This window comes from Abrus precatorius, unplaced genomic scaffold (assembly GCF_003935025.1).
Source record: "Abrus precatorius isolate BTA unplaced genomic scaffold, Abrus_2018 Scaffold2, whole genome shotgun sequence".
Taxonomy (NCBI): Eukaryota; Viridiplantae; Streptophyta; class Magnoliopsida; order Fabales; family Fabaceae; genus Abrus; species Abrus precatorius.
Window position 1 is genome coordinate 12,497,747 of NW_020874362.1, and position 26,056 is coordinate 12,523,802.

Consider the following 26,056-nt stretch of genomic DNA (forward strand, 5'->3'; position numbering starts at 1 on the left):
AATAAAGTATTAAAAAGGAAATTCTAGTTCCAGTTTTGATTTTCGATTTAGGAGTGATACGATAGCAACGTTGGAAGGAGAAGTAAGTAAGAGCAGAATTGTTGGAACAATCAGGTGTGTCGTCGGAGTTGTCTTTGTCGCGACCAAAACGATGTCGTCGCCGGACATTGTGTCGATATTAGAAAACTCGAAGGAGCTCGATCGGTTAAGGAAAGATCAGGAGGAGATTCTGTCAGAGATCAACAAGCTCCACAAGAAGCTTCATGCTAGTGAGTCTCTTTCTCTCTCTTCATGCTTTCTTATTTTTCTATTTTAATGCTGCATCTTAATCCTTTTTGTGATCCTTCTAAAATATTTATCTGGTTATTTTTTAATCTTTTTCAGTTTTGGATAAATTGAACTTATAAAAAAAAAACTGCTTTGTGTGTTTGTGTAATGAAGTGGCCCATTTTGTAAGTGATGATTGTATGGTAATTTTTTGTTTAACTTACTGTCGGTTTTTAAATTTCCCAAACATGGACCGTGAAGTATGTGTTTTTCATATTCATACATGAATTCTATTTAGTTTTCAAGCATTAGGATTTGAAACTTTAAATATTAAGATTTGAGTTATTTGGTCATTCATGTACTAGAATGGCTCTAATTTGACAAAGCCAAAGACTTTTTTGTGCTTGTTAGACTGGAATGACTCTACTTGTCTATTTATGTTTTAGTATTTTCTTATTGATAGTTTCTTGCCATTTCACTGCAGCTCCGGAAGTGGTTGAGAAGCCTGGGGATAACTCTTTAGCAAGGCTTAAAGTTCTGTACACTCAAGCAAAAGATCTTTCAGATAGTGAAGCAAAGTATGTTTATTCTGTCTCTAGCTCTGAAGCATTTTATCTGAATTGCATTTTATTTTCTTTTATGCTGAAAATCAAGACATGGTTTTCTTATGTACTGTGTCCAGGGTAGGCATTCTGTAGCGTATAATTCTTGAGATTGTTTTTGGTTGCAGTGTTTCCAACGTATTGATAAGCCAACTTGATGCCCTACTGCCTTCGGGACCTCAGGGGCAAGCACGAAGAAGAATAGGTTTGTCTCAAATTTGTGGTGAATAAATTTGTCTTCCACTTGAAATATTATCATCTCCATACTTAAGCTTATTCATTTAGAATTCGTCAATGATATAAATGCTATAAAATGATTTGAATCTTTTAGTGTGTAGGTCTCTTAATATCTCTTTCTAATTTTTTTACATATATTACCTTGAGGGACTAAGTGTGATTGACCAACATTATAGAACCAAAGCAAGTATCTAAAGCATTAGACTTTTGCTTTTCCAGGTGAAGGAATGTAGGATGCAAATAAAATGAGGAAGAAAATTTGGGGCGGGGGGGTTGGGGGCAGGGGAGAGAGATAATATGTCTGACCATCTTTGTGACAACTACATGCCAAATTTTAATTGATTTGCTAGAGGATGTTATGATTTTATGATTGTTTAAGATTTATTCCTTTTTTTTTTTTTTTTTTCAGGAAAAGGTAAACTGTACTTCCTTGGATACTCATCAATATAGTTCACATCTCTGCTGCCATGTTGGTCAATCATGTATAGTCCAGCTACATGAAGAAGAAAAAGGGGAGGGAGGGCATGCTAATGAGTAATTTTAAGTAAAACTTAAAATTGTTTATTAATTGATTCATTTATATTTACATTCGTTTCTTCTCTACCTGTATGGTGGAAGGAGAATGGAAATCAGTGCTGGGTATACCTACAGAAATCATTATTTGAAGGAGCTGGTTAGCCAAACTTACATAACTCATTAGCAAGAGTGCTTTTGCATCCTGTTGTTAACCCCACTTATTCATGGTGATGCTTTGCTTCCCCAACAATGTGGTGATGTTGTTTAACAACATTCAGTTGATGACGTGAAGCTATGTGAACGTGAGAATCAAAACACGTACTATGTGTTGAAGGATTTATGAAATATTTGGTTGAAGCTCAAATATTTATTGAGATATATGTTATTATCATGATTATGTTTATATAGAGATCCCTGTTTTTATATATCTAGTCTGGCTGACAGTACTTGTGTTACAGAAGGTAATGAGCAGAAAAGGAAACGAGTGAAGACTGAGTCAGACATTTCAAGGCTAACTACTAATATGCGAAATCAACTTGAGGCTTGTGCCAATCTTAAGGGTGAACAGGTATGCATTTGCATTTTTCCATGAAGTTTGAGCGATATAAATCAGTAAATTTTGAATGCTCGTTGCTTTCTGTTGATAAGGTACATATGTGCAGTACACTGCTTCTGTGAAGCTTGTCTGGGTGAAATTGCTTTTGTTACTTCATCCAAAGCTTTCAGCTGTTATAAATTCAGTTATAGTTAGTTAATTGAGCTGTTACACAAGTATAATTATGTTATTTGTTCGTTAGTTAATAAAAGTTAGATCTAACAGATTCTGTATATAAACATCAGAACCTCTCACATGGTACTGCATATATCATAACAGCATTTTCACAGAGATAGCTGTCTCTTTTCTGTGTTTTCTCTCCCTTTACTTTATTTTCTTTCATTTTCTTGAGAAAATATTTTCTTATATTATGAGCCTCATCTTTAAATCCCTTTAAAAGCTCCTTCAGAAGTTCTCGTTGTCCTACTTTGATGCCAGTTATCTTCACGCATTCTATTTCAGTACATCTAGATGAGAAGAATTTTCTCATCTGGAAAAGGTAAGTTGAAGCAGTGATCGACAGCCAATGTCTGCACTCTGCAGAGATTTTGGTTGATTTGGAAATTCCTGTGAATATTTGTTGTGCATCAAAGTGCAAGCTGATTTGCTGATTTCCATTTGTCACCCTATTTCCATGCAAGAACATTTAGATGTTATTCTTAAAAGACTTTAGGAGGACTATAATGCCTTTGTCACTGCCATCAACAGTTGTTTAGATAGACAGTGGGAGAAATTGAATTGAATCTAATCTCTCCTTGCATATGAACCATGCCTAGAAAGCATAGACAATCCAACCTTTGTGTTTTCTCTGGTAATACTATCAGCAGTGTCTCTCACAATCCTGTTCTACATTCTTTAACTAAGCATATGGAGCTGAACTTCTTTGTGTGAGAAAGTCATCAAGAAGAATCTTATTATCACTCATGTCCCAGCTGGACCCAGATTGCTTATTATTACTTGTATGTTGTATCCCAGCATATTTAATCACTTTATTTGATCAATCTACTCTTGTTTGAAGCCAGAGGAGGCTGGGGATGTTAGAGTATACTGTATGTGTGCACATTGCACTGCTTCTGTTAAGCTTGTGTGGGTTAAACTGCTTTTGTTGCATAGTTAAAGCTTACAGCTGTAAGAGATTCTCTTATATTTAGTTATGGACAGTTAGTTACAATTCTGTTGATAGATTTTTAGTTACCAAAGTTATCTAACAGGTTCTGTATATAATCATCAGAACCTTGCATCAAGGCATCAAGCATAATAGCTTTTTCACACAGATAGCTTTCTCATTTCTCTCAGTATATTCTTTCCCTTTTCATTTTTTTGTTTCACCTTTTTGAGGAAACTATTTTCAATGAAGTATTTAGAGTTATATTCCATTAAGTTAACTTGTTCTCACTTCTCACTTGTCAGGTAGCAGCTAGGGTTACACCACGTAATGCTGATAAGGACGAATGGTTTGTTGTAAAAGTGATTCATTTTGATAAGGAATCAAAAGAGTAAGTATTTATTCTGTAATTAATTAGTCAAGTATTGAGTTCAAGTAATCAATAAAATATGTTCACTTTACTTTTCATAATATGTTTGTTTAGTGCTTACATTGACACCATTACTGTTTGGTGGGGAATGACATGCTTTATTATATCTACAAGGGGACTTTGTGTACATAACGTAGGTATGTGTGATTTCTTATACAACCAAGGGTTGTAAGAACAGGACATTAAAGCAAAGGGCAATAATTTCCCAATCAAGAGTGATTTTGAGTGTAATAAGTGCTAACAGTAGGCGATGTTTATGTAATCGTCCCTATTAATTTTCAAGAAAAAGCTTAAGCTACATTGATGTCATGAGGTGACTCAAGTTCTAACAAGTGTATATTTTAGCCTATTCTATCTTTCTTAATCACAAGCTTGGCCTGAAATCCGGCTTTATGACTTGGAAATACACTTTTTTGGCAATGATGGAATATAAGGTTATTTTTTCACAAAGAAAAAAAAGTGTTAAATCTAGTATTGATTATATACAAGACTACTACAGTATTACCTTTCAGATCTGGTCTGGTGACTAGATTTGACCTATGCTTGCTTTTCCTTAGGTCAATCATAAGTGTTAGGACTTAGGATTCAGTCTTCTTGACTATTTCTGTACCTAACTAAATGAGTTTGGGATAGAAACTAGTATCTTTATTAAGAAATACAAGAAGAAACTCCCAGCATTACAGAATAACACACAATAGCTCTTCGAGGGACTGCACCTCCTAAGCCAAAGGCCCTAACTCTCTCACAATTGATAAACTGACCTCTCTCTCTTCCTCCCTCTTATTTATAGAGGCCATATGCTTTATTTCTTCAACAATCTCAACCATCCCAAATTACTAACTAATTAAGGTTAACTAACTAAGATATTGTGACTAACCAATTAAGCTAGCTAACTAATATATTATATTAACTATTAATATGTCCCTAACTAACATCATAGCTAACTACTAATGGGGGTTACTTTACAGTACTTTGCCCTAAAGTTTCCCCTTGTCCTCAAGGTGAAGGATTAATTAAGTGCCTTGAGTTGTTGCTGAAATAAAATCCAACTGATATTCCAATTGATTGAAGCATGATAACCATTCCAATTCCATCTTGCAGCCAAAAATAGGTTCCATTGCTCCTGGGTCAAACACCAACATGTGAATGTATCCAATCTCCTCCAATACTTTGTTCTCTTTTGTATCTTTAGTCCTGAAACAGAGTATCATTACCTCTGCAAGTGCATTAAGAACCCAAGGTTCTATTGAGAATTGTACTATTGCAAATGGCAGAAGCTGTTGACTATCAAAGTTCTTCACTTTGCTGGGTCCAGTCTTTTATGTCAAGAATTTGATTCCATTTCTTAAATTCCCTTTTTGTCATCAACTCAACTGAATATGCATCATCTATCTCTGCAATCTTTTCTAAGATATTATTGGTTCCCTGCACCTCAGCTGCTGGGTTCTTCTCTGCCTCTGTCTTTGTATGCTCTTTCCCAATCCTTGGGTCACCTTTCATATTGCGTTCCACCATTTTTTCCATCATTTTATTTTAGTTCTGCGATGGATGGCCTCATCAAATTCATCTGTTCCTTTGTTTCCTGCTGCATCTCTCATCTGTTTGAAAACATCTTCTTGCTTTTTCCAACTCTGTTTCAGGTGATTTCTGTCAAGAACTTGATATTCCTTCAAGAATCTCACACAACTCCAGGTTGAAGTTGACTACTTCAAGGTTGAAACCAAGAACTGAGATGTTTTTTGATCCACAGCTCTGAATCAGAGCTCTGATGCCAGTGATAGAAACTGGTATCTTTATCAAGAAATACAAGAAGAAACTCCCACATTACAGAATAAAACACACAAACACAACAGTTCTTCGAGGGACTGCACCTCCTAAGCGAAAGGCCCTAACTCTCTCACAATTGATAAACTGAACTCTCTCTGTTCCTCCCTCTTATTTATAGAGGCCATATGCCTTATTTCTTCTACAATCTCAACCATCCCAAATTACTAACTAATTAAGCTAACTAACTAACTAATATATTATAATTAACTATTAATATGTCCCTAACTAACATCATAGCTAACTACTAATGGGGTTACCTAACAGTTTGTCATTTAAACAACTTTAAGCTGTATTAATGGCTCAGATTTTTTGTTATATAAGTTACTGTTGCTCATGTATGATTTGTAATTATTGACAGAAAGAGTCGTATCCATTTAGACATTAATATTTTGTACTTGTCCTTATTGTTTTTTTATTTGTTTTTCTGTGACTTGATTTTACAGATTTGAAGTACTAGATGAGGAACCGGGTGATGATGAAGAGGGCAGTGGCCAAAGGTAACCTGACCTATTTGAGAACATTATGTTTAATTATCTGGAATGCTCATGTGGTGTACTTTCTTTTGTTACTGCATTTGAGTAGTATGTTTATGTTTTATTGGATTTTTCTGCTGCATTCAGACAATACAAGCTTCCCATGGCAAATATCATTCCTTTCCCCAAGAGTAATGATCCTTCAAGCGCTCCTGATTTTGCCCCAGGAAAACATGTTTTGGCAGTATATCCAGGAACTACTGCACTTTATAAAGCTACAGTTGTTCAAAGCCATCGCAGAGTAATGATTCTCTCATTTTCCTTAATAAAATAGGATTACTTCATGGTTTTTCCTGAACTACCTTAATTTGTAGTCTATAAATCCTGTCTAGTTATAACTTTTGTGACTTTGACGTTATACTAACCAGTACTTTGTTCATGTTCTGGGCTATTCTCCAACATTTTGCAATTGTGCAGAGGAAGACAGAAGAGTAAGTATAATCTGTTAATGCTTCATGGAATGAATTTTAGGTCTAAATATTATTTATCACAGCCACAGGAAATCAAATGGCATCATGATTTATTTTCACATTAAGCTTTTCTGACATATCAACTAGCTAACCTGCATTTATCCAGCTGTGGGGGTTGGCTTATGTGAGACAACATTAATAGTTGAGTGTTAAACGGGTACAGATAAGAATGAGAAAAGGATGAAATTTTATTGCAAGAAAACTGATACTCTAGGATGGACTCAGTGTGAGTACAACCTTAGATACAAGTTGGTGACTTATAGTAGTCTCTCCTAACTATAACAAGCCCCCTAAGCTCCTAACAATCAGTTGTAGTATACAATTGGGCATAAGTTGTTCCTGGCCTAGCCCTTGGTCTTTCTTGTTTTACCTAATATAGATCTGTTTAACTAATGTACTCCTATCAATGAAATGCTGTGTTTGGTAACACGAGCTTATAGCATTTTTTCAAAATAAGCTAGTATAGTTGTTTGGTAAGCACAAAATATAAGAAACTTGGTAGTTTTAAAAGCTAACTTTTGAAAAATTTGTTTAAGTAGCATTCAACTAGTCTTATAGCTTATAACTACAAAAAATTTTATCTGATTTTTGTTCTTATCTTTTTAAACAAATTACACATATGTACAAATCTTAAATCTTTTTCTGCATTTAATTTTAATATTATATTAATATAATATTATATATCTTTTTTAATCAATATTAACATTTCAGCTAGTTTTACCAGACAGAACCAAAATCTTTCTAAATGTCTAAGAGGGGAAAAGGGTAGCCCTTCTCTCAACTTGTGTTGTCCACACTCCAAAGCGGAAAGATAGTTGACTTGGGATATAAATAGGAAGAGGATCATATCAAGTTTCTGAATTCATTGAAAGTAATAAACGTTTTTGCACCACTTTTTGTTGTCCCACTTTTACATGAGATTCTGTAAACTTTTAGCATTATTGAGCTGGTCTGCCAGAATTCAAATTGGTCGGCCTTAATAAACGGATTAAAGCATGTATAAAGATTAATTTAAAGTAAAACAACAAAAGAAATAACTGTTCTTTTGGGTGTGGCCCCTTTGTATATTTAGTTAAACTGTAATGTTTGTCACTATGTCATGGTTGTTAACACTCCGTAGTGATTGGAACAGTTATCTGTTGGAATTTGACGATGATGAGGAAGATGGATCTTTACCTCAAAGGACAGTGCCCTTCCACAAAGTGGTTCCTCTTCCAGAAGGACATCGCCAATGAGATTAAGCAATTTATAGTAATAGTTGTGTATAAAGTAGAAGAACTAGACTATTGCATTATGTCCCGGCTGTGTAATATGCTCCATGTGCTTTTACGGTTTGTAAGATTGACGTTGCGTTCTAATTTCGAGTACGTAAGTATGACATTGTAGTTTAATTTCACGTTACGTAGGAATGATAAATATCCAGGGTTTAGTTCCTGACTTTCTCTTGTAAAAAATTAGCATTAACATTTCAAAAGCTAATAAAAAATTCTTATTAATTTGATTCTTGTAGGTAAGATATAAATATTTAATTTTATATATATATATATATATATATATATATATCTATTTTGAAATTGCAAAAATGATCTTTAATTTTGACTCCCTTTTTTTTGTCTACTTGTATTTTTCTTTCTCTTCAAATATAATATATTGTTTAATTATTATAATTTTATAATAATAAAAGATACTATACAACATTCACTTATAATAATTTAAGTTCTTGATATAATATAACAGAAAAATGTTTTATTAAATCTATTGTTTTCTTTTAATCACTCTATTATAAAGTATAAAGAATCATTTTAGATGCTTACCTTAACAAAATCATTTTAGTTCATTAAATAAAAAATTTGTTTAAATATAATGACAATAGTTCATTAAATATAATGACAAGAACTAAAATGATTCTTATAACAATGTAAGGTTTTGGTATAATATAATGACAATAGTTCATTAAATAAAAAATTAAAATAATATTTATTATTTATATTACATTGTTATAATATTTTGTTATAAACTACAAATAATTAAAATTTGTGTTTTTAAATAAATTTATTAATAACCAATTAATTATTTTATTATTATATATTAGCATGAATTTATAACACGTGACGTGATACATATTTTTATGTAAAAGGATAGTTACTTAGACAATTAAAAAATATTTTTTTAATGTTATATATAATTTTAAGAATTAAACATCATATACTTCTATTAGTTTTAATAAAAATATCAATAAAACTTAAACTTTATTTTTATAATAATTTATATTATTTTTATAAATAAAATTAATTGTAACAATTTGTGTATGGCCCGAGAAAGAAAACTAGTTAATATGTAAAATGAACAATAACAATTAATGTGATTATAATAAGACATTTGATTAAAAAAATCTAGAGTAAAAGACCAAAAATTGTATGATAACTCCACATAAAATTTTTCAAATAATATTTCCTTTTTGTTAGTACATCATTTGATCGAAAATTGCAAATATGTTCATCTAAAAATGACTAATATGAACGATGGAAGATTAGAGGACATGCAAACAATATTTGAGAGAAAAAAGAGAAGGGAGAAGAGAGAGCTTTACACTAGTTTGCTGAGACCACTTTTAGCCACAAAATTTTTCTTTGTTCCTAATCCTAACAAACTTACAAGCCTTGCGACTTTTTATGTCTGTCAACTTGAAAAGGATCAAATTCAGCAACCTTGTCAACCAGCTAAAAAGGTATTTTTTGGGGCAATAACTTCTTCAACCGATAGTTAGGGTTTCTTTTTAGATTTTTCCTATATAGAAACCTAGTCAGTTTTACATACCCATTCTTCCTTTTTGGAAAACAATGATGACTTAGCAATAGTCATTAGTTAGTAAAAATTATTTAGACGGATACTAGAAAGGAAAAATGCTTTGTAGGTTTGCAGAAGCTTTGGTAGGATCAGCAGTAATCAAACTAGGAAAGCCTGTGTGTTCCATGTGTATCAATATGAGTATTAGTTACGAAACATATAAAGTAAAATATTATTATATTAAAATTAAATTTTTTATAATAATATAATGAAATATTAATCAAATAATAATTCCTTAAAAATAAAATACAAATGTCAAAAAATAAGGAAATTTTCCTCTTAAAAATTTATCTAAGTACAAGAAAACAACTTAATACTCCTACCGGTCCTTTTTATTAAAAATAAAATAAAATATTTTTTGTTCTTATTATAAGAAAAAAATTATAAATTTAAAATATATTAATTATTAAATTTATTTTATCGGGTTTTTAATCTGTGCAACCTTACATAAGATAAACTTCAATAAATATACTACTTAACCAATAAGGAGAGTAAAAAATAATTTTTTTGAAAAAAACATGATAAAACATACAAATTAGTTAAGTGGTACATTTATTTAATATTATTAAATATACAAATTAAAATAAAATAAAATATTTATAATTTAATAAAATATTAATCAAATAACAATTCCTTAAAAATAAAATACAAATTTCAAGAAGTAAGGAAATTCTCCTCTAAAAAAATTATCAAGTACAAGAAAACATCTTAATAATAACTAAGGTAAACTATCTTAAAGAACCTTGCTAAAGTCAAAGCAACTAATATACCTCTATATTAAATATGAGTTCTCATCCTTAAACGAGCATATTAAGTATTCCAAACCTATGTTTTTAGGAGTTATTCTCTTTTCCATTATATCATGTGTTTTCTCCCACAATCAACCTTTATTTTGTATTCAATTTATTTCTCAATTTAGAAAATTCTTTTATATTTTGTATTATTTAATATAATAAAACATTTATTATTAATAATAAAAATACTTACTCTCTTTTAAGTTTATAAAATTTATTAAATTTAAAAAGTCATATAACATTTTTTAAAATTTAATAATATACGCATTGTACAAAATATTCTGTAGTTTTGTACTGATTGCTGCTATCATCGTTTACTTTTCTTTCCAAAATTTGTTTAATCAAATGAAATAAAAAGTTATAAATAATAAGTTTTGATAGAAAATTATAAAATTAAAATTCTGCAGTTTTTAAATCCTTTGAAGTATTACAGAAAATTATTCAAATGAGGTATAGTATACGTGTAAGTGCATGCGATTAACATTTGTATGGAACCATTCATAATGGGGCATTCTAGCTATAATCTATCTATGATTGTATATGATACTCTTAATTGCATTTTTAATTAGAAAGCGACAATGCTGATAGCATTGGATCTTATAATAAATGCGCCGTATGGGGGCAAGCTGGCATTGAAAACATTTCCCTAAGCACACGTTCTATTTATTTCTACACTTTCTGGACTCACAACTTTGACCAATTCATAATATAAAATTCTCACATCATTACTCAGAACCTGGACTCGTGTTCAAATACATTATATATTTGGCGAAACAATTGAATTTAGAGAAAGGTAATTTTATTACTTGATTAATGCATAATATAAAATTTCCAGAGCATGCATTGCATGCTAGTAGAGAAATCAAATGCTTTCAGAGTGTTACGGCCAATAATTCATAATCAAATTTCAAATTGTTGATTGCAAACAGATAATTGAAAACATCAATTAGCCGGAGAATTGGAATTGCCTATCTCCTGAATGTTGTGTATTGGAACACATTCAAGGACAAACCTATTGCAAATTTTGACATGGCTTCCCTTAGGAAAGTCCCAACAGAAAATGGATGGTTGAGTATGCTTAATGCCGGTAACATGCTTGGGTGATAGGAGTTGGTGGGTCAGTGAAAGTGCCATTGAGTATCCGATCAGCAACCCAATGGTTAGCAGCCTCAGCATAATGAACACCATCCCAACTTACATACATTGAAGGCTTTTCACAAGATGCACCAAACACGTCTTTTCCATTTGCACTCCCTAAATTCCCACACCATATATGAGTATCATTTTCATTCACATGGTACCCACAACAGATCTTCATTGGATCCACAAATCCTGAGAATAAATAATAGTTGATGAGCATGTTAAACTATAATGATTTGTCACAGTAAAAATCACTGCCAATGTTCCTTTTATCATTACATTCAAATCTATATTAGCCAATCTTAAGAAACAGCCAAAATTTTAAGGGGGGCACAAAAATCACATTTGTTTATTGCTAGCATGTTTATGATGTTAGCAAACATCTTTCTTAAAATCATATGAAAAACTGAGCATAGTTAAAGTTGAAAGACACCTACTAGTAGACTAACTGAATCATATGAATAATAAACAGATTACCTTCATTTTTGGTATTGCTGATTAGTCCGTACTTTGCTGCATACACATCCACATAAGTAATTGCAGCCTCTGGGAGCTCAGTCCTCAGTTTGATGACTCGATCCTTAAGCTGCTTGTTGAATTGCACAGCCATCACATTTTGATCCTTGACACATCCATACTCATCAAGATACCCAGCTGGTATATTATGCTTGTAAAATAGTTGCACTGGCAAGCACCCAATGGGGCCAGTGTTGTGTATCCAGAATGTTCTCCCTCCTCCTTGGTATATGTTCTGCAAGCATTTTATTAATCACATTTTAGACCCTTTCCAATTAGTCAACAATGACCTTGTCAATGACACAATCTTTTCAGTGTTTCAAATACTCAATCGCTAGTTCTCAATGAGTGATTACTTTGCAAGCGTGCTAATTACCTTGACTGCAGAGGCTAACTGATTCACAATATCTGGCATGGATTCACGCATTTGGTCAAAGTTCATCTTTCTAAACCCAACAGAGAGGTCATTTTGACCAATATCAAATGTGTATAGAGCCTTAGCGAACTCCTCAGGTACAGGAAGCTTGCTTCTTTCATGTGGGGTTTTGGCTAAAGTTTCAAGAAACAAAGACCAACAACACAAACAAGTGAGAATTTTAAAGAAATGGCAAGGTTCCAGATTGTTGAGCTATAATAGTACTATTGGCATTATTACCATCTTGGTAGAGTTGTTTGGTGCGTGCTTTGAATTGGTTAAATTGCACAATCTGTATGTCAAGTGAGAAAGGACTTATCCCGTATTGGAATATGGTTTCATTCTGCCTCCTAATAGTGGATCCTCCTGTGGCAAAATTTGCCCCATGCCGGTAATCGGTTCCAAGTGAATTCAGATAAGCACTTAAGTATGGCAAATTTAGCTTCTCAGCTGCATGATTGAGCATAAATAGCAAAGTTAAAATTATAAGCACTTTCCAGTTTACACACACACACATTACACACCTTAAAAAAGGAGAAAGTAAAGGTGGAAATGAAGGGGGAGAGAGAGATAAGGGTGTTTCAATGCTCATTTACCTGTGAAATCTACTATGAGACGGCCATCACTGTCCCTTCCTGAAGGTTTATGAAAGAAGCCCTCACCATATGGCGCAGGAATTGGCACAAATGAAGCTGATATGCCTCCAGTGTCAGAGTTGGAGTCACCAAAGTTGTAAATTGCAGGAAAAGCACAAGGGGGTGAGTCTTTAAGCTCCACACCCTTCACACAAACAACAACACAAGAAAGCAAGAACCCAACAAAGAGCACTCCCAACCCCATTTTTACAGATGAGCACTTCTGGCTAAGGTGAGAATGTGAGCAAGCTTATTATATACAGAGAGAGCCAAAAGCACACAGTTCAAAGACACCCCAAATCCTGATCTTTGGGTAAATCTCTTGTGTCATGGAGCAGATATTTTCTGACCCATTGTTTGTGCTTACAGTTGTCATTCATACCTATGTTGTAATCTGATACAGCTACACAAGTTTAGAAGCCCATTCATCATCGTCACATGAAGAACATACTTTTCTAAAATCAAGATAAATGTTAGTTTTATATAATATTTTAATTAGCATACATTTGCTTTAATCGATACAGAATATAATATTATATTGAAAATCTAATGTGAAAATAATTTCGTAATATCATTCTAATTCACAATTTATGTCATCTGAAGTTTTATGAACGGATATTTAAAATTTAAAGAATAGCACCGCTCAAAAAAAAAATGGAGAATTAATGTGTATAGGTATCGGCAATAATAATGGAAATTAAGGTGTTAATGGGGTAAATGCAGTGACTTAACACGTGACATGTTTAATTGACGGAAGGACATTGGACCCCAAGAAGTAATCAAGAATCTTCAAATAAGTCGGTCATTATTTTCACTTTACGAGCTCTCTTTTGAGATTGCAAAGATTTTTCTTTTTAAATTTTATATTTGATAACTGATATGGTCCACGCTGTGTCAATATATACATATAATGGATTTTTTTAAAAACTTTTACCTAACACATTAATATTGAGTTTTTTATTTTATTTTATAAACTTTTATGTTTAACTTTATAAATTTTAACATTTTTTTATTAAATTTTCAAACAAATACATTAAAATTTTGTTTGAATATTTTTAATATATAATATATCTATTTAGTATTATTTTTATTTTATTATATTATATTGTCATAAAAAATTTAAAATATACAAAAATAAAATATCAACCTTATTATATTATATTTTTGAGATATTTGCATATGGATAGGGGTGTGGCTTAGCTAAAAAAAAGTGTGAAACTTTCACTTCTTTGTTCAGAAAATCTTAAGTAAAATGTTTAAAAATATCAACGTTTCAAGAAAAATTATTTTATGGCTTTTTTCTAAGAATTAAGGTAAGAAATTCTAGAAGAAACAAAAATACAAAAAAAAAAGAGGTGGAGAGGAGGATGTTGAATTGTGTGTTTAAGTCTGTAAACAAGTTTAATAATTTTTTTTAAAAAAAACTTATTAAGTATTAACGTGAGAGAATAAATAAAAAGAGACAAATTAATTTATTTTATTTTATTCTTAACAATAAAGAGCCACCAAGACTTATGTTTAATGAATAATTTTTTACTATGTAGAAAAGATAAATACAATTACAATAAATTTTTTCAAGTATTTGCTTTTACTTAAAGTTTTTTTAGATTTTTTTAATTATCAAATGCTTTCTTGAAAGGAAATAATATTAATTAAAACAATTTTTTAAAAAAAATATTTATGTTATGATTAAAATTTTAAGAAATATTTCTCAAATAATGTTAGTCCTAACCTTCTTTTTCTTTTGACTATGATAAACATTTATATATAAATGTGTAAAATATTGTGTATATATACATAAACTAACGTTCAATATAATTATGAAAAAATTGAAATACAAAATCTCAAATGCGTGCAATGTTATGCTCAACTTAATGTTGAAGAAGAGTAAGTTTTAGAAGAGTGAGTTTCAGGTTCTCCTATTAAGTATATTTGATCTTTTGAAGTAATTGATTGGTTATTATGTAAAAAGCATATTGCTTATGCAAATAATTTTCAAGGTGGTGTTAAATTTTGAATTTGAGTATATATACCAAGAATTTAGATTGAGACAAATGTAAGGAGCATGTCAAGATGATCAACATGCATTTTTTAGGTACTTTAATGTTAGTAAAGGGAAAAGAGTAACAAAAAGTTTGTTTATAGAAAAATAAAGAAATATAAATGAGAAAAACCTTGATGAAGAAACTAAAACAAAAGGAGGAGTTTACGAATAAATGTAGAGATTTTGAAAAAAAAACTTCTTTGAGATGAAAGAATGTAAAAGATTAAAAAAAATAGCTGAGATAAAGAAAATTGACTTTAAAGAAAAGAGAAGGAGGACGAGGTGTTGTAGAAAACAAGAAAGAATTTTTGAATAACACAAAAAGGCATTAATCATATTCCTTTTATGAGGCTTGTTTTTCTTTAATGTTTTTTGTTTTCTAGCTTTATTCAGTCTTGAAGATGGGTATTCAGCTTCATCGACTCACCCAAAGTAATTATTGCACAACTAGAAGGATTGAATTACAATGAGTCCTTTCTTTTAGAGGAAAAAAAATATTTTTGTTCATTTGTCATGACACTTGATAGTAATCATCTTGTGAAGGAGTATGTCTTCTTTTGTTTATCCTTTCCTTAGTCAACAAATGGAATGTGAGGAGCATTGCTATCTAGTTGTAATTGGAACACGTGTGAATGAAGTTAAAATGAAAATAAGACTATACATGTTACCTCAAAGACTTTGCGTACTTGTAGGATTAAATAAATTGATGTGTAACAATTCAAAGAAGTAATGAAAATAATATTTTGAATTTAAAAGAAGTTTTCACTTTTTGTTTCTTTGACATGTTTCATACAACAAATCCTTTTAAAAAGAGATTTTTAAAAAATTCTTAGCAAAATTAAACTTGTGAAGTTTTGATATATGTTTCATGATTACATTTCTAAGATTAACATCCTTTTTTATTTTTATCATTATTAACAGCAAACATGTTACACATTCATCATTTAGTTTTTCCAAATTATAATTTGAGTATGGATCTGATCCAAGAGTGTAGCAAAACATGAGCTTAAACTTAATTGATATATTTTTCTAAAAATATCTTAACAATTTAAACTCATAACCTTCTTAGTTATATACTATTTAATTTGTTGCTAATCAACTAATTGAGATATTATTATCTAACAATATGAGATTATAATAAATAAAACTATAAAATTACATATAAATATAATTAATAATTTTGAATCACACACATGCATTGTGTATAATCATTTACAATCTATTAATATAAAATTCATAAAATTTGAATTTAAACTATATTTTAATTTTTTATTTTGTTAACTGAACAAAATTATATTTATTAATGGTTTTGTATAAGAAAAAGTGTCTACAAAAAATAATATTAAATAATTATTTTTAAATTGGTTACATACATAATTGACTTTCTAAATTGATTATCAAATTGATGTAAAAAGATTTTACATTTTATGCTAATTATTTTTACATCGATTTTAGAATTAATTTAGAATGTCTTATAATAGTAAAATATTTAATAATTTTAATTCAAATAATTTATGATTAATGAAACTCTTTTTCCTACCTCAATTTATGGTATCAAAATATTTAGTTTATTTTAAAGTTTTATTTTAGACTATCCTTCATTGCCAAGAACTAATCCCTTTTATCAAAAGATTCATTAGCAAGACATATTGTCATAGAATATATATTTTCTGAAGTATCTTATTATTTAGAATGAGCTTTATTCTCAACCTTTTGTCATTCTTTAAGTTTAACTCAAATTACTGTATGTTTATATAGGTTCTTACCAACTATGACATAGTTACTACTATTGTCAATCACTCTGCTTGGACAATGTTTTCCTATCCAATCTCATCTACAAAAGAATTTAATAGCTCAAACAATTTTTTCCTAGTTTTCACAAGTAAAGAAATATCGACACTTTTTACATTGTGTCACTTGAGTAATTTACCAAGAAATTAATTAATATCCTATTCTTCCTATTTGTCCATCTGAGTGACATAATAGAACAACCAAAGTTTATTTGTTCTACCTCCAAAGGTTTCATCAACTCCTTTGTCAGTTTCAACTTCTTTTTCAACAAAGGAGTTCTCATTTCATAATAGCTTGGTGGCTTTAGATGTAGACCATAATTTCTAATTGCTTCAACCATAAACTTGAATCTTTTAGACCTCACAACATTAATTGAGATTGAATTTCTATAGAAGAATTTTACAATGTAATGACTTGAGACAAGGAAATATCGCAATCAACTCAGTCCTTGGTTTAGAAATGTTAAAGTAAATCTTGCTTGAGTTAGGTGATACCATTATGATCATTGCCTATGATAACAATGTCATCTACATAGACAACAAGATAATGCACTAATTAGGAGAAGAGTGTTTATAAAACAAAGAATGATCTACCTCACTATAAGTCATTTCAAACTATTGAAAAACTTATCTAAATCTGCCAAACCATGTTTGAAGACTTTGCTTAAGGCCATATAAAGCCTTACCTAACTTGCAAACAAATTCTTGAAGCAACAAAATCAAGAGGTTGCTTTGTATAAATCTCTGCTGCTAGATCACCACATTTTTTTATATCTAGTTGATAGAGGGGCCAACAACGTATAGCAACCATGGATAAGAAGAGGCGCACTAAGGTCATCTTTGCAACAGGTGAAAAGGTGTCACCATAATCAAGCCCAAAAATTTGTGTGCATCCTTTAGCTACCAATCAGGCTTTTAGTCAATCAATCTATCTATTTGGGGTTCACCTTGATAGCAAACACCCAACGATAGCCAACTATAGATTTTCCAAGAGGAGAGGGAACAAGTATCCAAGTTTGGTTAGATTTTAAGGCCTGCATCTTGTCAATTGTAGTTTGTTGCCACCTTGGATGGAAAAGTTTCTTCTAGACTGTTGTAGAAATAGTAACAAGGAAATGACATACATAAAGACATAATGGGAAGAGGACAAATGATGATAACTCAAGAAATTATAGATAAGATAAGGATATTGAGTTGAATGTGTACCTTTTCAAAGGCTATTGGCAAATCAACATGTGTCTTAAATGGATTTAGAGTAAGCATAGCAATTGACACTGGAGATGAATTGTCTAAATCTTCGACAACTACTTCCTCTAATGAAGCAAGACGAGATCAACACTAGAAGTTTGTAAAAGGACAAGGAATAGTAGAAGTCTCTAGCACATTAGAGATTGAAGGGCTAGTGACAAGAGGAATATAGTAAGGAATAGGAAGAATCTAGGAAACTAATATAGATGAGATAAGGATTTTGAATTAAAAGTGCACCTTTTTGAAGGGTTATTGGAAAATAAGTAGGTGTCTCAGATGGATTTGGAGTAGGCAGAGCGACTGACACAAGAGATGAATCGTTTGAATCTTTGACAACTACTTCCTCTAATGGAGCAAGACTAGATCAACGCTAGAAGGTAGTAAAAGGACAATGAATAGTAAGTAAAAAAAGAGTAGAAATAGCAAGAGTCTCTGGCACATCAAAGATTAAAAGGTCAATGATACAAAAAATATAATAAGTAATAGGAATAACTTAGGAAACTTAGTTTGGAGAGACTAATGTGGTGAAATATGGTGTATCTTAAAAAAAAAAAGGTGACATTAGTTGACATATAGAAGCGATCAATTGATGGCGAATAACACCTATATCCTTTCTACACTCGAGAATAATCCAAAAAGATACACTTAACAACACAAGTAGATAATTTATCAAGATTTGGAGTGAGATCATGGACAAAATAAGTGGAACCAAAAACACATGGAGGTACTTTAAAAGCGCGAGCTTTTATCGTGCAATAACACGCGAGTTTTTCCTATTCCACCTGCGAGCATGACACATATGACATGAAAAATATCCCATGATGTAAGATATAGCATGCTATTGACAAGTAGGATAGAGAAATAATTTTTCCTCAATTAATGAGAGGCAAATAAAGTTAACATGTCATTATTCCTTTGTTTAGTTAATTTTGAGTATAATATTTATCTTTTTTTTTCAAAGCCTAACATTATTTTTTAAAGGAGAAAATAATGTTTTACTAATGCCCAATATTAGAAAATTAAGTTGCTGCAAAATTTGAGTTAGTTGTTCCAATTCTCCTAAACTTGGATAATTTCTTTGTAAAAACTTCCAAGCACTCTAACATTAGCTCCATGCAAGCTTATGACATTTTCTCTATTTAATTTTCTTTCATTTTTCTTTTCTCTTAAAGAATTTGGAAGACTTCTTTATGCATTTCAAAATTTTCTAACGAGTTTTTTTCTTTTTATTTTTTTGTTGTTCCTTGTACATATGCATTTTTATTATCTATAGGACCGATTAACATGGAAATGAAGCTTGAAATTGGAAGCTAAAAATTTAGAGTTGAGTGTTCCAATCTCAACTTTAGAAAAACCAAGTTGGTGCAAAAATGTGAGTATTCCAATGCCCATCCATGAACATTCCAACATTTCGATCATGTAAAAATTGCAATGCACTGTCTTCTAAGCGTTCCAATGCTAAGAGTAATGTCCCAACTCCTAACACAACTCCAAAATTTATAAATATATGTCATGAGAGACATTTTCTAAATTAGTTCATTATTTTTTGAGTTTTAGCTTATGACTTTTTCTTGTTTCATATTTTTCTCATTTTTCTTTTCTCTCATAGGAATTTGGAAGATTTCTTTGTGTCTTTTCATTTTCCCATAGACTTTTCTTATTTCTTTTCTTCTTGTTTCTATGTTGTTCATTGTACATATATGTAACTAACTTCTTTTAGATTAGGATGAGATGAACTTCTATTTAAATCTCTTATATTATTAGTAATAATTTATTTTCTTATTATTTATTTTTTTCTTGTGCAATTGAGTTGGTTTCTCTATTCTTAATACTTTCTTTTGTTTGACCAACTTTAGAATGATATTAAACTTGATTTTGTAATTGGAAAACTAGTTGTTGAGTTAGATCTAAGTAATTCATCGTAATTGTTGTGATGTTAAGGTTTCACTTAATGACTCTGAAGTTTTTCCATGTTCTTGAACTATGATGTATGTGTTAATTAGGCTAACTTAAAGAATTAGGGAATTTTAGTTTATTATATAGGAGTTTTTATGCAAGAAATTGGCTAACTCAAACTTAAATAACTTAACCTTCATTGCATCAATAGTAAGTAGATAAGATAACTTTCAATATAGGAGAAACAAATAGAAGAGAATCCAATTCTAATCACTTTTTTTTAATTGTTTTTTTAAAAAATATTTATCTTATTTATATGTTTGTTTCTTATATTTACAAAATATTAATTTTTTTGGCTAGAATATTAAAAATATTTTATTGCATTTCTCTTTGAATTCTGCATAACATGATATTCTTGTACATTACAAGCTCATATAAAAAATTAAAGAAGACCTATTGACAGTCTAACCCAATTGTTATAAAAATAACACAAATATACTCGATATTGTTTACATTTGTAAACAAATAAACAAAAATAACAGATATTTCCTCCAAGTTACACACGCTGCTTTAATCACTATTGTTGATGAACAATGATATTTTAGCAATTTCAAAAACTTACACAAACTTTATTAATTTAAATTGGTAAACTATATTTATTTATCAATCAACTATTGATTTTTATATAAATATATCTTACGGTGGAAATGTCAATGGTCCATAAAAGGAGCCTTGGACAAGGTTCATCTTATATAAAGGCCTGCTTTAGATAAATTACTAGAGAAATTTTTAAAAAATTTAATATAAAAATAAATAATTTTTTTATAAGTTAGAAATAACTTATAACTTATCTTGAGTTTTAAAAAAGTTAAATAAGACAGTGTATAAAAAATAGAAAAACATAAAGAGAGAAATTTTATTTATTTTTATATTAATATTTTTCTCTTGTAAATACTTCTACAAAAATTAACTAAAGTGGACAAAAATTCTATTAACAAAGCTACATTAAATAATGTATTTCTAATAATTCTTCCTACTCTTTCAATATTTATTTCTCTGGGCCCTTATATTACAATCAAACAAATTATATCTTTTTCTCTTTTTTTATAAATAAAAGAAAGCATAAAAAATGTAAGTATAACATAATAGGAAACGAATTAAAATTGCACTTTGGCTCGTTCATTTTTCTGGTTTGTGTGGGTAAAAGGAGTATTTATTGGTCATAAAGTAAATTTTTTTTCAGATTAAACTATTTACGACGAATAATAATAATAATAATAATAATAATATACATTATTTTTAAAAGCACCCTTTTTTATTTAATTTCTCAAATCATAGATAAGAAAAACAAACATTTAATTTCTTGAATATATTTAATTATAAATATATTCGAGAAATAACAAATGAAATAAATAATCCCCTGGCAATGACATTTTCCTTTTGCCTCATCATGTCTTAAGCTGTGATCTACACTAACGAGCATGAATGTGTAATGGGAATGGGTGGATCTGAGAATGATCCATTGAGAATACGATTGGCAATCCAACTATTTGCTGCCTCAGTATAGTGCACCCCATCCCAGCTGATATATGAAGAAGGATCTTCGCATGCACCAGCAAATATTTCTGTTCCATTATTAATCTTTGCCTTGTAATTCCCACAGTACAAGCGATTACCACCCTCATGATACCCACAACATATTTTAGATGGGTCCACAAATCCTGCAAGTGAAGATAACAATTCACAGAAATTACTGAGTTGCTTGTGCATTGCTGGAGTATTTTTAAATTTAAGTAAACTTTGTAAAAATAAATTGAAGAAATGATAAATATTTATCACATAAGCCCTTATATAACTGAGGACAGGTAATTTGATTCTGATTAATTGAATATAATTATGTAAATCCTTTTGTAGAGTACTCATCAGCAATAAAATTTGGCATGACAAAGAGGGTTACCTTCTTTTTTAGCATTACTGATTAGCTCATACTTAGCTGAGAACATGTCAACATATACAAGTGAGGCATCAAGGAACAGTGCCCTTAGTTTGACAACAGTATCATTGAGCTTTTTATTGAAGGCTTTGGCCATGTCGTTTTGATGTACGACACAGCCGTTTTGATCAAGATATCCTGGCGCTGGAGTGTAATTATAGGCAATGTGCAGGGGCATGGACACTGGCAAGCAACCAATGGGGCTTGTGTTATGTATCCAGAATGTCCTTGCTCCTTCACTGTATAAATACTGACATGGGTGTTTCTATTTAGTTAGTACTTTGTCATAGTGGATCATAGAAGAGAACAAAAAAGACACAATTGTAGCTACTAGTTTCTATTACTTACTGTAACTTGGTTTGCTAATTGGTCCACCATGTCTGAGATTGCTGCTTCAGAATCTTCCTGATCCATTCTTTGAAGAGCAGCAGCAATGTCATTTTGCCCAATGTCAATTGTGTAGATACCCTTTGCAAAGTCCTCTGGGCTCGGGAAGGAATTTCCCTGTCCTGTAAATCACCACCAAGTATTTATTATTTAGTCACCGTAACTTGAAGAGAGTTTCATATACACACGTTACCTATTCAGTATGCAGGAAAGGTAAGTGGAGTTCATCTTTAGTATATAAATTATATTATTTTTCTGTTCATTTTTATTATGCTGTTAAGCTTTCTTTCTTTTATGCCTGACTATTCATTTTGATTCAAAGGCAAAGATTTATTCCTGTCAGTCATTTTTTAATCATCCCTTAAGTAAAAAGACTATTTTTGCATAAAAGTCAATAGAGTAAAAAAGTCACACAATTATGGTATTTTAACTTTAATTATTCACATAAGACTTAATAATTAGTACTATTTCTAATTATTTTACATAAGAAATAATTAGTAATACTATTTGTCTTAATTATAAAAAATAAAAACTTATTTTAAAATACATTAATTATTAAATTATTTTTATATTCTTATTTATTGTGAAATTTGTATTAATTAGTCCTTTATCTAATACTTACATGAATAAATATATTTATTCATTTAATATATAAGTTATTAATTATATTTTGTTTAAACTACAGGTATCTTCCATTAGAAACAATTATATTTAAAAATTACTATGATAGCCAAACTTTTCTTTTGAGTATTTAATATATAATTCACTAATTTAATTATTTAGTTATTTTACAAATATTTATGTAACATAACTACTTTTTATTTATCTTGATGAAATAGTTATTTAATTTTTATAAATAATATTTATCACCCTCTCACTTTTAAATGAAGATAATATTCTTATTTTACATAAAGAGAGAGACAGAGACATTTAGAAAACAACCTTGCTTGTAGAACTTGGCTGTGCGTGTCTTAAATTGGATAAACTGGGCAACCTGGATTTCAAGAGAGAAGGGGCTGCCACCATCAAAGAATGTTCTATTTTGCCGCCTAATGGTAGATGCTGCTGCTGCGAAGTTTGCACCGTTCCTATAACTTGATCCAACTGAGTCAATGTATGCCCTTAAATATGGCAAATCAAGCTGCTTTGCTGCATATATGCAAGTCATTCTTAATCTGTTACTTTAATTTCTTGTTAGGAAACACTGCAACTTCTTATTATATACATTCAATGAAAAAATGTACCAATAAAATCTATGATGAGACGGCCATCAGAAGCTCTCCCAGCAGGCTCATGGAAAAAAGTCTCACCATATGGCAAACCCGCAGGGTAAAATGCTGCTGACATGCACCCAGTATCTGAATTAGAGTCACCAAAGTTGAATATTGCTCGAAAATCACAAGGTTCTGAGGCTTTGATTTCCGAAGCTAGCATACCCACAAAATGTGAGAGTAAAATCATAGCAGCAAAAACCTCTCTGAGGGGTTCCATTTTGGCACCACGCAGTATGTTGGCAACTACTATGTTATTGTTATATAGCTTTGAGCATACCTATTATAACGGTGTCAAAATATTAGCGGTTGGCTAGATGTCACGTACCTGCGTTGATAGCATAACCAAATCTTTGATGCAAAACTTTATGTATCGTTTCATACAATTGAGGAGAATAGCATAGCAGTTAGTAGAGTAAACTTCTAATTTGTCTTAAAGATTTGGGACAATGTTAATTTAAATTCAAGCACTATAGCCATACATATTTTGAATTTGATAAAAAAAATTTTGATTTATATATGATTCTTTTCGTTCATGATTGGATATAGGCAGTGATAACTATAAGGAAAAAAAATAGTGTGGATTCTTAAACAATTTTAGTTTCGTTATGATGGTCTTTAATTTATTTAAAATAATTTAATTTGTGTTTATTAATGCTATAGTAATTTTTTTTTTCAAATTATAATAGTAATTTTTTCAAATTATAAAATAAATTAAGTTAAATTTGATGCCACTAGTGAATTTTTTTTTTTTACATCGGTTAGAAAAAGCCTTTTACATCAGTTCCGTATTTGATGTAGATATAGACGATGTAGAAAGTTCATGACTTTTTATATCGATTGTTAAAAATTAATATAAAAAGTGTCACTTTCTACGTCAGTTGTTTATAATAAACGATGTAAAAAATGTTCTTAATGTTCATCTTCGTCAATGACGTCAGTATTTCTCTTCTTTGAAAGTTTTAATGTTCGCTTCAATATTATCAATATAATTTTTGAAGTTAAATTAAAATTCATAAACGTCAGTGTTTATGGTGTTCGTTGTGTTCTTCATGTTCATCGTGTTTTTCATGTTCGTCGTGTTTATCGTATTGATTGTGTTCATCGTGTTTGTTGTGTTTATTGTATTCATCGCGTTTCATTATTTTTCATCTTTGCTTGAATATGAAATATAAAGAAAATGCAATGTTCATCAAATTGTTTAATAAGGAAGAAGAAACAACAAAACTTAAAACAACAAAAAAATAAAAAAAATTAAAATAATTGATGTATCTGGAAAACTTTTGCATGTTCATTGTCCACCTAGCTAATAGAACAGAAGTTTCAGAAACTTAAGAAAAATCTTGAGTTTCCAATTTATGCTATTTGGCTGACGCGTATTTAAAAATTTGAAATTTAAACTGATTCTATATCGGTTATCAGAAATAACTGATGTAGAATGTACATTTTACATCAGTTGTAATAACAACTAATGTAGAAAAGTTCGCATAAATTTCAAAAATGTCACTGCATTATTTTTTACATCAGCTGTTTTTACAATCGATATAGAAAGTACTTTTGACATCGGTTCTTTTGACACCTGATGTAGAAAAGTTTGTAAAAATTTCAAAAATGCTACTATATCTTTTTCTACCTTATTTCACAAAAAATTGATATAAAATTCTGTTATAAAAATTATTTTTTGTACTAATGGCACTCATGCAAATCAAAATTTTAAAATGGTATAAAAGGGTAAATACTTAAAAGCAATCCTCCAAATACACGGTGGTAAATATTTTGAATATTTGTTTGATTCATGAATGTTTCAATCAGATGTCTATCAGTTACCATATATATGTGGACACCCGTTTAGCTTTTAAACTATTTTCTTTTTCTTTTTGGGTGCCAGCTTTTAAATTGATTTTCATGTTGTACTATAAAGCACCAACTTGATGCAAGCGTTTCTTTAAAAGAACGATTTGAGTGTTTACCTTATATAAAATATAAAATTTATTTTGATATGATTGGCTCCTTTTTTATGTCAATTTTAATTGCATTTAGTATAGATTTGACTTAGGCTTTTGTCACTCTCATTTATTTATTTATATTCATATTCTCCATTAATTGACTTTAATTGCAATTATTTAATTAAATTATATTCACTAATTTAAGCTCACCTGGTTCACCTTCCTTTCTACACATCAAATGGAAAAAGTTAAATTTTAGAACAAGCACTCTGATAATAGGGGATACGTAATCCCGATTTCATCACTTTTAGACGTGGTGGAGACAAATATTTTCATAATCTAAACTTACAATGAACAAAAAAAATTTACGTAAATGAATAAAATCGTTATTTTTATTATTATTATTATTGTTGTTATTGTCTAATTTTTGACGTTTTAGGAGATTAAAAGTAAAGGAAGAAGAAATTGGATTTTATGTGAATTAAAAAAAATTCTTTTAACGGCCTATTTTATCTATAAATCTGGCTTATGATGTTAGAATTGCTCAATCAA

At 30.2% G+C, this 26,056-nt stretch overlaps 2 protein-coding genes and 1 pseudogene across 8 annotated transcripts; 1 reads left to right on the forward strand and 2 right to left on the reverse strand.

The window, feature by feature from the left end:
- On the forward strand, window positions 1-8,015 carry LOC113858276 (SAGA-associated factor 29 homolog A). 7 transcript variants are annotated; one of them, XM_027490828.1, is made up of 10 exons: window positions 1-269; window positions 752-845; window positions 998-1,074; window positions 1,516-1,521; window positions 2,081-2,190; window positions 3,628-3,713; window positions 6,023-6,076; window positions 6,200-6,353; window positions 6,530-6,543; window positions 7,703-8,015. In XM_027490828.1, the coding sequence occupies exons 1-10, from the start codon at window positions 152-154 to the stop codon at window positions 7,815-7,817; spliced, it is 828 nt and encodes a 275-aa protein (XP_027346629.1). In that variant the 5' UTR covers window positions 1-151; the 3' UTR covers window positions 7,818-8,015. The 7 variants fall into 7 exon arrangements, with proteins under 7 accessions (XP_027346629.1, XP_027346631.1, XP_027346630.1 ...); XM_027490830.1 differs by having other exon boundaries at window positions 2,084-2,190; window positions 7,715-8,015; XM_027490829.1 differs by having other exon boundaries at window positions 7,715-8,002.
- Window positions 8,016-11,010: 2,995 nt separating this feature from the next.
- Window positions 11,011-13,295, reverse strand: LOC113858549 (GDSL esterase/lipase At5g14450-like). Its single transcript, XM_027491240.1, has 5 exons — window positions 12,891-13,295; window positions 12,535-12,744; window positions 12,256-12,428; window positions 11,841-12,114; window positions 11,011-11,555 (listed from the first exon to the last, which is right to left on the reverse strand). Exons 1-5 carry the CDS (start codon window positions 13,132-13,134, stop codon window positions 11,302-11,304), a joined length of 1,155 nt encoding a protein of 384 aa, XP_027347041.1. The 5' UTR covers window positions 13,135-13,295; the 3' UTR covers window positions 11,011-11,301.
- Window positions 13,296-17,695: 4,400 nt separating this feature from the next.
- On the reverse strand, window positions 17,696-23,778 carry LOC113859479 (annotated as a pseudogene).
- Window positions 23,779-26,056: the final 2,278 nt, after the last annotated feature.

Coding starts and splice junctions, on each gene's coding strand:
- LOC113858276 (XM_027490828.1), top strand. CDS start 152: ATGTCGTCGCCGGACATTGTGTCGATATTAGAAAACTCGAAGGAGCTC. Junction 846..997: donor CTTTCAGATAGTGAAGCAAA/GTATGTTTATTC, acceptor TTTTGGTTGCAG/TGTTTCCAACGTATTGATAA. Junction 2,191..3,627: donor CCAATCTTAAGGGTGAACAG/GTATGCATTTGC, acceptor CTCACTTGTCAG/GTAGCAGCTAGGGTTACACC.
- LOC113858549 (XM_027491240.1), bottom strand. CDS start 13,134: ATGGGGTTGGGAGTGCTCTTTGTTGGGTTCTTGCTTTCTTGTGTTGTT. Junction 12,745..12,890: donor TCTCATAGTAGATTTCACAG/GTAAATGAGCAT, acceptor TCAATCATGCAG/CTGAGAAGCTAAATTTGCCA. Junction 12,429..12,534: donor CAAACAACTCTACCAAGATG/GTAATAATGCCA, acceptor TTGAAACTTTAG/CCAAAACCCCACATGAAAGA.